The following is a 12,940-nucleotide window of genomic DNA, read 5'->3' on the forward strand; positions in this document are numbered from 1 at the left end:
TGAAAGGATGGATCCAGGAACAGGAAACTAGGGGGTTCTACTTTCATCCTTAACCACAGGACTCATCAATTATGCCAAGAAACAGACTCACAGCAGGTGGTACAACAAAGATTGTGTGCCTTTTCAAGTTTTGGTGGTGGTGGTGGGGGGGGGGTGGGTCTATTTCAGGCTAAGGCATACTACTTACTCATTATCTTATCTGGGCAAAAAAACTAAAATAGTTTTTATTTATATGATGAGTTTATATGTAGAAACATTAGGCTGCTGTGCATTGTCAAGGGGAATATGCAAAAGATGGTCATGGAAATAATGTTTCAATGATGGTAGTGATGATGATTATGATTATCATCGTGTAGGTCATCAAGCATTCCACACGATGTCGCTATTCTGCATTAGATTCCTTTCAAGTTCAAAGGTGAATCAGCCAGTAAGTAATTTACTGTACAACATGTTCATATATATCAAGCCCTTACACAGTAATCACCTACTCGTTTCACATAAAGTATAGCATAGTATAATTAATATAAAATCGGCATTTGCCAATGTCAAGAAGGGGCGGGTCGTTCAAAAGGGACTTTCCAGTTGTGTACTTTCGGTTTTATCAACTCGAACGTGGGGTCCTCAAGTCTAGTCGCTGGCTGCTGCTGTATAACTCAATTAATACGAAGATTGCCCTTTATATGATATGCGTGTGTAACATAGAACATAGGCTAGATCTATTCTTAATAGATATAGGCTTTCGTTTCCTTGACATTCAGAAGAAAGTGCAACCTCATTCGCAAGAGCCCACATGCAAACGTGAGTAGTCTATATTTTTTAAAAGCTATTTAAACGTGTTATATTGTGTTATATATTACAGCATGTATTATAATGCGTTGTTACAATTCGTCATATCCTTCATGAAGCCAAAAAGACTTTGAAATTCACCTAATTGAAAGTGAAAGTAAAAATGGAAGCATAAGATAACAGCTGATTACACACTAGCACCCAATGTTGTCAATTATTAGTCGGTCAGCTGTTTTTCATTAAACTCCCTCCAATATTTTCAGATAATCTATGTCCCAGGAGTTTAATTTGGATTTTGTGCGAACTAATTCCCAAATTGCCACTTTTTCCATAATATGCTATATTAGGTCTATGTGCACATTTCATGTTCCATATGCTATCCCACTTAGTCCTCCTCAATTTAACCCCTTTATATGATGATCCTCAACCTCATTATCTGTCTCTCCCAACCTCCTGTTCTAGAGCCTGTTCAGGATGCCGAAAATGAACTTCTCTCCGCTGCTCTTCCTGTGCATGGATGTGTGTTTGGTGCAGACAGTCCGCTTGGCCCAACTCTCCCCTCTTCTCCTCCACCATCCCCTCATCACCTTGTGGGGTGGAAGCCTGCTCCGTGCCGGCCTCCACCTCTTTCTCACCTTCAAATTCCCTGGAAGTACCCCATGGATGAGCAGCTTCGAGGGGCTCCAGAGCATGGGGGTCCTCTGCTTCCATTGCCCACTCTACATCAGCCTTCTCTGGGCATGTGGCCAGTCCATCCTGGGGCAACTATGGGGTTGGCACTCCTGGCAGGGGGTGGGTGACAAGTCTATGTTGCTATAATTATGTTAATATATATACCCTTTTTGTTTTAAAAATTGACAAACCAAACAGACTAAAATCACTTGTTTTTCAGCTACTTCAGGGCTACTGCGTAACAGTCGTAGCATGGTTGTACTGGACACGCTACGTCCCTTCTCTTCTTACCAAGCCCACCAAGGAAACACAGAAGAAGACTGGGGCCTCTCTAGAGAAACTGTTGGGATACATGAAGCCTTATTTCATACGCTTTGGAGCCGTGCTGAGTCTTGTTGTCATCTCCTCCCTTGGTGAGATGGCTATTCCCCACTACACCGGCCGAATGACAGACTGGATTATGAATGAAGACGAGCCTGAAGCCTTTACTCACGCCATCACGGTCATGTCTCTGATTACAGTCATGAGGTATAGTACAGCATATATCAATCATTGGTGATACGATACTCTTGAGTCCTTCCAATTGATGCTCAGTGTTTGATAGTACTGTTTAATTTGGAGGTTTCAAGGGTCCTAATCACTTCCACAGGGCATTTATTGTAATGATACAGTAGTAAAGTGTTTATTTGCCCTCCTTCTCCCATCTCTATCATTCAGTGCTGTGTGTGAGTTTGTGTGTGACCTCATCTACAACATCACCATGAGTCGCATACACACCTCCATCCAGGGCCTAGTCTTCCAGTCGGTGCTGAAGCAGGAGATTGCTTTCTTTGACACAGCACAGACAGGTGAGTCACATATCATTGCAATCTACAGGTAACTGCCTAAATAAATTAAACACCAACATAAAGTGTCTTAATAGGGCGTTGGGCCACAACTAGCTGCCAGAATAGCTTCAGTGTGTCCTGGCGTAGATTCTACAAGTGTCTGGAACTTTATTGGCGGGATTGGCACCATTCTTCCATGAGAAATTCCATAATTTGTTGTAGGGATGCACCGATATGACATTTTTGGCCGATACCGATGTCCGATATTTTCCTTACCAAAAACAAACCCGATACCGATAACCTATATTTAACATTTTAGCAGCCTTTTAAGCATTCTAGTACAGTTAAATAGTTGAAACCAAGTGTCATATGTTCATTTGTTCAGTTAGGAACAGATTGTTTATTAACTTGTAAATTAGAAAAATTATTCATCCATGGATGTATTTTATCGCACAACAGATATTCATGACACAAATATGTTAGCTGCCCCGCATTACAAAGATGGTTAAGTTGTTGGTGGCTCTTCTTACTATCCAATCTTGACTGTATGGAGAAACTTAAATGCTTTAAAAGAAATATTGGTTTAAACTAAAATGCAGTTAATAATTGTTTTTGATTTAATTGCTTGAAAAAATGACTGTCTCTAGGCTGTCATAAACTGCTATAAATGGCACAACTTAAACTTAAAATGTGCTCAACTGACTTGACTAGTAAAATGAGAAGAAATATACAACACATCTCATCTTTCATTTAGGAAATAAAAACAAAAACACACAACTGCTTTGTTTTAAATTCAATTCAAATCTTGACCTAAACCAGCCATGAGTGAACAACAGAAAGGCATTGGGCTTAGTAAACATTTTTCCAGTGCCTCGAGATGGCTGGGTTACAATATGACTGCCCATTTACAATTTAAACATTTGGAGGAGGTTTTTCTTCACAAAGAGGACATGCTCGTCTTTGTCACAAGAGAGTCGTTTCTTTTTTGGTCTACAATGTGTGAAGCTGCACTGAAAAGGTGCTTACTGTCCACACTAGTACAGGGAGCACCAAGATACTTGCGCGCAGCTTTAGCTAGGATGGGGAAACGGTGCTTGTTACTTCTCCAGTATCCAGGTGCATCTTAATTCCTGGGAATAGTAGGTTCTGTCAGGCAAATGTTGGCCGATATAGTAACAGAAAATGAAAATACAATGCGTCTCTCTCTCTCTCACACACGCACACACACCAAAAGGTTATTTTGTTGGCATTTACGTATGTCCTCATTACCAGTAAAACATAATCAAAAACCTATTTCTTTGACTTACTTGCTGCGCTGTTTCGTTGTTCATTTGTTCAGTCGTTTCATTCTCAACCAGGATTTCATCATACATGTCAAGCAGTGGTTTCAGCCCTGTCTGTCCGTGGCCTCTTCTGTCGTGGGTCCTCTTCTTCGGTGCTCACTGTCACTGTGACCTTTTCCATCTTGTCCAGCTGTGTCGGTAACATTTCATGTAAACCCTGCTTCTTGTCTGCATCGAAGTAGCGGTCCTCGTACCGAGCATCGTGCATGTTGGCGACACAGTAAAGAGGCTCAGAGAGAATGCCACCAAATCGCTTGTTCACAGCGTCTAGTAGAGTATTTTTGCACGTTTTAACTCCACTGTCTGTGTCGGAAGTTTTGTTGAGCAGGTGTTTCAATGCCATGACAGATGGTATCACGTCTGCTGCAGACGCAGTTGAAGAGCTTATTTCTCGAGTCAGTTGTTCGAATGGAGCGAGGAGTGTGTTCATGTTTTCAATGAGAGTATCTGGTTTGTACTGATTGTTGCATGTAACTCATAGACAGCTGTGTACACGCCAAGCACTCGTTTTTGTTCCAGCAGGCTCTCCGTCATGTAAAAAGTACTGTTCCATCTGGTGGAAACGTCTTGCTTTTATGCCTTTTCGTTTTCACTCCAAGCTGCTCCTGTATTGCTTGTATGCCAGCTGTGAGTGTTTAAAATGACCAACTATCTTCCTACCTGTTGCCACTGTGTCAGAAACGCTGCAATGGACCAAAACACCTTCGTTCACAGCCAGTTGCAGCGTGTGTGCCATGCATGGCAAACTAGCGACTCCGCATTCTTCCAAAGCCTTTGTCATGTTACGTGCATTATCACGTAGCACAGCGTGTACTTTGTTCTTGGGGATTTTCCAAGTTTCAAACATTTTCTCAAATGCCATTGAAATGGCAGCAGCGGTATGAGAAGCAGCACATTCTTGAGCAATACGGCTTTCCTCAATAGGAAATCCTCATCGACCCACTGTGCTGTCAGACTCAGCATGCTCATGGGGCTGATGTCGCTGGTCCAAATGCCAGTCGTGAAGTTAATAGCAGCGACGCCCATAGCAAGTAGCTCGTGGATGTGCAATTCAGCAATACTGTGTAACTCCGGTAGGGCAACATCTGAAAAATAGCGTCTACTTGGTAGTGTGTACCGGGGCTCGAGATGCTCGACCAGTCGGTGAAAGCCAACATCATCCACAACAGAGAACGGTTGATTATCAAGGGCAATGAATTCCATTATATTGGCATTAATGGAATCCGCCTTTGAGTTGTCTCACTGAAATGATCTTACTCTTTCAAATGACTTGCTCGACTTGAACTTTGTTTTCTGCTTTTGTTTCAAGTAGTCGCTGAACGTCTGGGGGGATGCACTTTCAAATGAGTAATTAGGTTTGTGGTATTGAAAGATTTCACTTTCTCCCCTCCTCTGGAAATAATAGCAGCACAAACGTTGCATATGGCCTTTTTGTTATCTTCCTTTGAAACTTCGAAATAGATTCACGCCGCAGTCATTGTGGCCTAGGTTAGGAACGCTGTGTTGAACATGTAGCTCTGTATTTTTCGTGGCATCCTTACGTCACCTGCACTTCAGGTTTCACCTCGGAGTTAAACTAGATGTTGGCATTTTTGTCTAAAATCGGCCAATTCCGATGCATCCCTAATTTCTTGTTTTGTTGATGGTGGTGGAAAACGCTGTCTTATGCGTGTCTAATTGGGTTGAGATCTGGTGACTGAGACACACACATACCCTTTAAACCTCCTATGCTCTGTGAGACCCCTCTTTCAAAGTCACTGAGATCTCTTCTAGCCATGGTAGCCAAAATAATGGGCAGCTGGACATATTTATACATGACCCTAAGGATGTTCATTGCTTAATTAACTCAGGAACCACACCTGTGGGGAAGCACCTGCTTTCAATATACTATGTATACCTCATTTACTCAAGGGATTTCTTTATTTTTATCAGGTTTGAAGGTAAGACCCAGATGCAGACTGTGTCGGAGGAACAGTGTTTATTACAGCAACAGGGCAGGCAAACGACAGGTCAAGGCAGGCATGGGGTCGATAACCAGAGGAGTGGGGTAAAGGTACAGCACGGCAGGCATGGGGTCGATAACCAGAGGAGTGGGGTAAAGGTACAGCACGGCAGGCAGGCATGGGGTCGATAACCAGAGGAGTGGGGTAAAGGTACAGCACGGCAGGCATGGGGTCGATAACCAGAGGAGTGGGGTAAAGGTACAGCACGGCAGGCAGGCATGGGGTCGATAACCAGAGGAGTGGGGTAAAGGTACAGCACGGCAGGCATGGGGTCGATAACCAGAGGAGTGGGGTAAAGGTACAGCACGGCAGGCATGGGGTCGATAACCAGAGGAGTGGGGTAAAGGATAAGCCGGCAGGCATGGGGTCGATAACCAGAGGAGTGGGGTAAAGGTACAGCACGGCAGGCAGGCATGGGGTCGATAACCAGAGGAGTGGGGTAAAGGTACAGCACGGCAGGCAGGCATGGGGTCGATAACCAGAGGAGTGGGGTAAAGGTACAGCACGGCAGGCATGGGGTCGATAACCAGAGGAGTGGGGTAAAGGTACAGCACGGCAGGCAGGCATGGGGTCGATAACCAGAGGAGTGGGGTAAAGGTACAGCACGGCAGGCAGGCATGGGGTCGATAACCAGAGGAGTGGGGTAAAGGTACAGCACGGCAGGCAGGCATGGGGTCGATAACCAGAGGAGTGGGGTAAAGGTACAGCACGGCAGGCAGGCATGGGGTCGATAACCAGAGGAGTGGGGTAAAGGTACAGCACGGCAGGCAGGCATGGGGTCGATAACCAGAGGAGTGGGGTAAAGGTACAGCACGGCAGGCAGGCATGGGGTCGATAACCAGAGGAGTGGGGTAAAGGTACAGCACGGCAGGCAGGCTCACCCAGATGTTGGTAATCCAGAGGTGGGGTAAAGGTACAGCACGGCAGGCAGGCTCACGCAGATGTTGGTAATCCAGAGGTGGGGTAAAGGTACAGCACGGCAGGCAGGCTCACGCAGATGTTGGTAATCCAGAGGTGGGGTAAAGGTACAGCACGGCAGGCAGGCTCACGCAGATGTTGGTAATCCAGAGGTGGGGGTACAGCACGGCAGGCAGGCTCACGCAGATGTTGGTAATCCAGAGGTGGGGTAAAGGTACAGCACGGCAGGCAGGCTCACGCAGATGTTGGTAATCCAGAGGTGGGGTAAAGGTACAGCACGGCAGGCAGGCTCACGCAGATGTTGGTAATCCAGAGGTGGGGTAAAGGTACAGGACGGTAGGCAGGCTCACGCAGATGTTGGTAATCCAGAGGTGGGGTAAAGGTACAGGACGGTAGGCAGGCTCACGCAGATGTTGGTAATCCAGAGGTGGGGGAAAGGTACAGCACGGTAGGCAGGGTCACCCAGATGTTGGTAATCCAGAGGAGTGGGGTAAAGGTACAGCACGGCAGGCAGGCTCACCCAGATGTTGGTAATCCAGAGGAGTGGGGGAAAGGTACAGCACGGCAGGCAGGCTCACCCAGATGTTGGTAATCCAGAGGTGGGGTAAAGGTACAGCACGGCAGGCAGGCTCACCCAGATGTTGGTAATCCAGAGGAGTGGGGGAAAGGTACAGCACGGCAGGCAGGCTCACAGGCTCACCCAGATGTTGGTAATCCAGAGGAGTGGGGGAAAGGTACAGCACGGCAGGCAGGCTCACGCAGATGTTGGTAATCCAGAGGTGGGGGAAAGGTACAGCACGGCAGGCAGGCTCACCCAGATGTTGGTAATCCAGAGGAGTGGGGGAAAGGTACAGCACGGCAGGCAGGCTCACGCAGATGTTGGTAATCCAGAGGTGGGGGAAAGGTACAGCACGGCAGGCTCACGCAGATGTTGGTAATCCAGAGGTGGGGGAAAGGTACAGCACGGCAGGCAGGCTCACCCAGATGTTGGTAATCCAGAGGTGGGGGAAAGGTACAGCACGGCAGGCAGGCTCACGCAGATGTTGGTAATCCAGAGGTGGGGTAAAGGTACAGCACGGCAGGCAGGCTCACCCAAATGTTGGTAATCCAGAGGTGGGGGAAAGGTACAGCACGGCAGGCAGGCTCACGCAGATGTTGGTAATCCAGAGGTGGGGTAAAGGTACAGCACGGCAGGCAGGCTGACCCAGATGTTGGTAATCCAGAGGTGGGGTAAAGGTACAGCACGGCAGGCAGGCTCACCCAGATGTTGGTAATCCAGAGGTGGGGTAAAGGTACAGCACGGCAGGCAGGCTCACCCAGATGTTGGTAATCTAGAGGTGGGGTAAAGGTACAGGACGGTAGATAGGGTCAGGGACAGGCATTATACCAGGGGATAATGTGGAAGATGGGCGACACCTGGAGGGGGGTGGAGACAATCACAAAGACAGGTGAAACAGATCAGGCTGTGACAATTTTGGCAGTTACCTGTACTTCACCTTTCTTAAATATATTTTTATACAGTTGTTGGGTTACTAATTGATTAAGCTAACTGATAAACACATACTGTATGTCCAAAGGATATACCCCAGTTATTTTTAAGTGAAAAGGAGAGTATCTTAATAAACATGAGTGATCAGGTCAAGAGTATTGTGCGGATCGTTCTTTTCTTCAAAGTGAAGAGGATACCTTTATGCTATATATGTATGCTTTACGCTATATATATGATATATATATTTGCACACCGTCCCCTCCAAGGGGCTAACTTAACCTATGACCTTTGTTCCAGGTGACCTTGTGTCACGCATCACCACAGACACCAACGACATGAGTGAGTCTCTGAGTGAGAAGTTGAGTCTGCTGATGTGGTACTTCATGCGGGTCACTTTCCTCTTCATCTTCATGCTCAATCTCTCCTGGAAGCTGTCTCTCTTCACCGCTATGGGGCTTCCTATCATCTGGGTCATACCAAAGATATCCGGCAAGTGGTACCAGGTACAGGAAATCAGACCTTTTTCTAACGAATAGTAGTGGAAGTAGCCTGGTCCCAGATCTGTTTGCGTCTTCTTGGCAAAATGTATGGGGTGACAATGACAATAAGAGTTGGCTAGACAGCATAAACAGATCTGGGACCAGGCTATAGTGGGGGTAGTTTTGTGAACTACTGAACACTCCCATGAGTAACCTTGTCTGAGAGTTGCAGTTTCGTGTTTGCATACATCTTGATTCTACAAGTTACAGTCACCAAAAATAGCACTACAGAGCAGACAGAACGTTACCTGACCAATCAGAAGGTAACTGTGAATTTTGTTTTTGTCCCAGGAGCTCGGTGCGAAGGTTCAAAAGTCACTAGCCCAGGCCAATGACGTTGCCACGGAGACCTTCTCCTCTATGAAGACAGTACGCAGCTTTGCCAACGAGGAGGGCGAGACGGAGCGCTACAGGAAGAGGCTGGAGAAGACCTACTCTCTGAATAAAGAGGAAGCAGCAGCCTACGCAGCCTCAACCTGGACCAATAGTGTGAGTCTCAGCTTCAATTGTAAACGGTCACAGGGTGAGAGCAATTCATCCAAATTCAGTTCCAAAGAGCTTGGATTGCACATTGATTCATGAGGGTACATGAATTTGTCTGTAATATGGGCCCTGAGTTTTTCCTGGCCATGTGAACTGACAAGGGAAAGCTCTGGACAATTGTTATAGACTATAACTACTGTAGGTCCCAGAGTTTTTCCTGGTTACATGATCTGGAAAACTCTGAGCCCTAGTCATAATCAATAGTAACCCCATCTGTCTCCCTCTCAGATGTCAAGCCTGTTCCTGAAGGTCAGTATCCTGTACTATGGCGGTAGTCTGGTGACAGGGGGGACCGTCAGCAGTGGGGATCTGGTGGCCTTTGTGCTCTACGAGCTCCAATTCTCCTCTGCTGTGGAGGTAAGGCCATAGATTAACAATCTCCATCCAATCTACCCGCAGCCATCTTATGTTTAATGCCTACTGCCAAATCCAAACAGACCTAAATGTACACACCCTAACAAGGCACTGCCAAGTTGTTCTACAGTAAAATAGGGGTCAAAATGATTTATTAGTATCACAACATTTTAATCATAACTAGAGTTTTGAGTAGCAACATTTTCACTGTCACTTACTGGTGTCGCTTTTACACGTCCTGTCTGACAGGCCGTGATGTCGTATTACCCAAGTGTGATGAGGGCAATCGGTGGCTCTGAGAAGATATTTGAGTATGTGGACCGACAGCCCCAAGTTCCTCCAGAAGGCACCCTTGCCCCACAGAATCTTGAGGGACATGTTGAGTTCAAGAATGTCACATTTACCTACCGTACCAGGGAAGATACACCGGTGCTCAAGGTATATATACAGTATATTTACAGTATACTGTATACACATATACTGGATATGAATTAAAATTACATATACATTCAATTACAATTTCTCTTAATCTCTCAGGGCCTGTCTCTGGAGCTGAGGCCTGGGCAGATCACTGCCTTGGTGGGGGCTTCTGGAGCAGGGAAAAGCACCTGTGTGAGCCTGCTGGAGAGGTTCTACCTGCCCCAGGAAGGAGAGATCCTATTGGATGGACAGCCACTGCACAGCTACAAGAACCAGTACCTACACGACAAGGTCATTATGAACAGCAATGGAAGCAATGTTACTCTTCTCCTACGCCATATTAGTGCATAACATAATTAGCTACCAGCCTTTAAAGAAAAGTACACGATCACAATGTTTGCAAAGAAGTCATTAACCAACTAAATGCATTATCTAAATGAATAATTTCTCTCAGATCAGTGTGGTGAGTCAGGAGCCGGTGTTGTTTGCTCGTTCTGTCAAGGAGAACATCAAATATGGCAGAGATGATGCCACTGATGAGGAGATGTACCGGGCTGCTGAGCTGGCCAACGCCCACAAGTTCATCTCTGACCTGCCCAATGGCTATGATACAGGTGTGTCCCAAAAGATGAACGCATATTGACTTCATCCTGATAGGATTGGTAATATTGTTTCTTTGGGGCTTTGTTTAGTCCTTACTGATAGAAAGTTACACTTTTCTCTGCATAGCTTTGACTTTGAACTGTTAGTACTTTTCCTTCCTTAACTACTGATGACACGATTGTAGTGTATGTGTGTTATTCAGCTCTACTGTTCATACTTAATTGTTGTTCTTTATTCCAGATGCCGGGGAGAAGGGAGGCCAGGTTTCAGGAGGGCAGAAGCAACGCATAGCCATCGCCAGAGCTTTGATCAGAAAGCCTCGGATTCTAGTGCTGGACGATGCCACCAGTAACTTGGACACAGAGAGCGAGCATTTGGTAAGATAACTCTGAATCTTGTTATCTTTCACTGACAGGTCTATTTTTTGGGGGGTTAACCAGTTTCTGTTGATCATCTACTCATAATATAACCCGATGGAGGCTGTTTCTTTCCCTAACATGAATCATTTATTTACAATGTATTGTAATCTCAGCTAATCTCTGACAGTTCAGTGGCTTTAATTCAAACATACTCATCATGTTTCTCTCCATGTCCTTAGGTCCACCAAGCTCTGCTCAAGGACTCAAACCCCTGCTCAGTGCTGCTGATTGCTCATAAGCTGAGCACTGTGGAGAAGGCCAATCACATTATCGTTCTTGAGGAGGGAAAGGTGCTAGAGGAGGGGAGCCATGTTGAGCTGCTGGAGAAAGCTGGAACCTATGCTGACCTGGTGAACAGGCAGAACACTGGCTTCCAGCGCAAAGAAGGGGAGGAGCTGAAAAACTAAAACAGAGGCTCCAATCCCATGACACTTCTCAATTTACACTGAAATCCCACTCTGCCACCATCTCACATTTTCAACATTATTACCTACTATTTCTACTGTATCACATATGCTTTGCAAATACTCTGAGATCATAGCATCAAACTTTAGTTTAATTATCTCCCCTAAGTGATTTTGAGGTACTCAAAGAAAAAACGAATTACAAGAACAGTCCTGTAATATAAAAGGTTTCATGCAAAGAGCACATTTCTATGTTCAACTTTCTATTTGCACTATACTGCATCTTAAGTATTCTTAATGCCCCAAATGCATTTTCTATTTATTTTTACATGTATTTTTGTTTAATTGTTTTCCCACATTTGTGTTATAACTATGTAAATAGGGATCCCAAATAATGTTTTGTTTTCTGTGTACATTGTCTCTAAGGCAGTACAATACATTAGCCGTTTTCTGTTCTGTGTTAATGACAATAAACATTCTGCTCTCTGAATTCATTTCTTCATTTAGTATCTGTATGTGGGGGAATGGTTACATAATACCCGCAAGTGTTGCAGTTGATCTGTATTACAGCGGGAAACTCCACATCTCATGCTTTCACTTTTACTTGTCTTTGCTACAGGCCTAGATAATGATGCCAACGTCGAATCGCATAAAATGACCTCCAGCAATACTGTTACTGTAGAAGGCAATACGATGCTTAACACAGAGACAGTTTCATAACAGGTGCAATAGCATAGTTTTAGGTCCACAAACGTACACACTGCTGGAGGAGCCAGACCCTGCAGCAGTAGCAACACAGACAAGGGGTAACCCAAACATGTCACAGGGGCTGAAAATCTGAAGCATCCGTTTAAAACGTATGTCAACACCAAATAAATCCAGTCGCTGGTAGAGGGAGAGGATGGAACTAGGTGAAAATGTGCTGACATTCTGCAAATGTTCTCATCGATTAAACATCTGATCTCAACCCTTTTAGCTGTTCCCAGACTTGACGCTTAGCGTAAGTTAAAAAACATTGTTTAGGAGTGCACGGTCGAATTGAGTCTGTCTCGGTCCATGCGCACTTCACAGAATGTACACTAACGAAAATATGCAAATACATGAAACAAACGTACCAAATAGGATCTCGCTAGCTCGTGGCTTTGCCCACCTTGTTCTGCGCACAATTTCATTTGCTCACACTGTAAACGACCAACTATCTTGGGTTAGTTATAAATATCTTTGGTAGCGGGTCCATCACAGCTAAACTGTCGTAACACCATAGCAACAGTATTTGTTTCCCCATTAGCTTTTGTTGAGGCAGAAACTATTCCATGGGGTCCAAAAAAACACAAAACATGAGAAGTAACAAAACACTGGTACACTGATAGACAGTCGCACACATTTTAAACACAACGATATATAAACAATAAAAGTATAATAATTCAAACAATACAAGTAAAACAAATAAGTTGTGTGTGCATGTGTTTGTCAACGCCGATCCACGACATGTTTATTCTTTTTTTTTAAGGTAATTTTGCTGTTAGCTTGAGTAATTGGAGAATGGAATCCTGGCTCTGTGTAAACCTGTGCATTGTCGTTAATTCGTTTTGGATTTGGCTATTGGGAAGAGACCCCTGG

The 12,940-nt window shown here is 45.1% G+C and overlaps 1 protein-coding gene across 1 annotated transcript; it reads left to right on the forward strand.

Annotated features, from left to right (window-relative positions):
- Positions 1 to 507: 507 nt before the first annotated feature.
- LOC115141115 (antigen peptide transporter 1) lies at positions 508 to 11,810 on the forward strand. Its single transcript, XM_029679759.2, has 12 exons — positions 508 to 798; positions 1,249 to 1,578; positions 1,679 to 1,986; positions 2,176 to 2,306; positions 8,336 to 8,541; positions 8,869 to 9,066; positions 9,349 to 9,477; positions 9,724 to 9,912; positions 10,012 to 10,185; positions 10,349 to 10,508; positions 10,738 to 10,874; positions 11,096 to 11,810. The coding sequence occupies exons 2-12, from the start codon at positions 1,261 to 1,263 to the stop codon at positions 11,321 to 11,323; spliced, it is 2,178 nt and encodes a 725-aa protein (XP_029535619.2). The 5' UTR covers positions 508 to 798; positions 1,249 to 1,260; the 3' UTR covers positions 11,324 to 11,810.
- The last annotated feature ends 1,130 nt before the right edge of the window (positions 11,811 to 12,940 follow it).

The sequence above is a fragment of the Oncorhynchus nerka genome, linkage group LG14 (genome assembly GCF_034236695.1).
Source record: "Oncorhynchus nerka isolate Pitt River linkage group LG14, Oner_Uvic_2.0, whole genome shotgun sequence".
In the NCBI taxonomy this organism is placed as follows: domain Eukaryota; kingdom Metazoa; phylum Chordata; class Actinopteri; order Salmoniformes; family Salmonidae; genus Oncorhynchus; species Oncorhynchus nerka.

Bases quoted from the DNA above. Each gene is read 5' to 3' on its own strand.
- LOC115141115 (XM_029679759.2), top strand. From the start codon at position 1,261: ATGCCGAAAATGAACTTCTCTCCGCTGCTCTTCCTGTGCATGGATGTG. The intron at 1,579-1,678 runs GTGGGTGACAAG...CTTGTTTTTCAG, and splicing joins GTTGGCACTCCTGGCAGGGG to CTACTTCAGGGCTACTGCGT. The intron at 2,307-8,335 runs GTGAGTCACATA...CCTTTGTTCCAG, and splicing joins CTTTGACACAGCACAGACAG to GTGACCTTGTGTCACGCATC.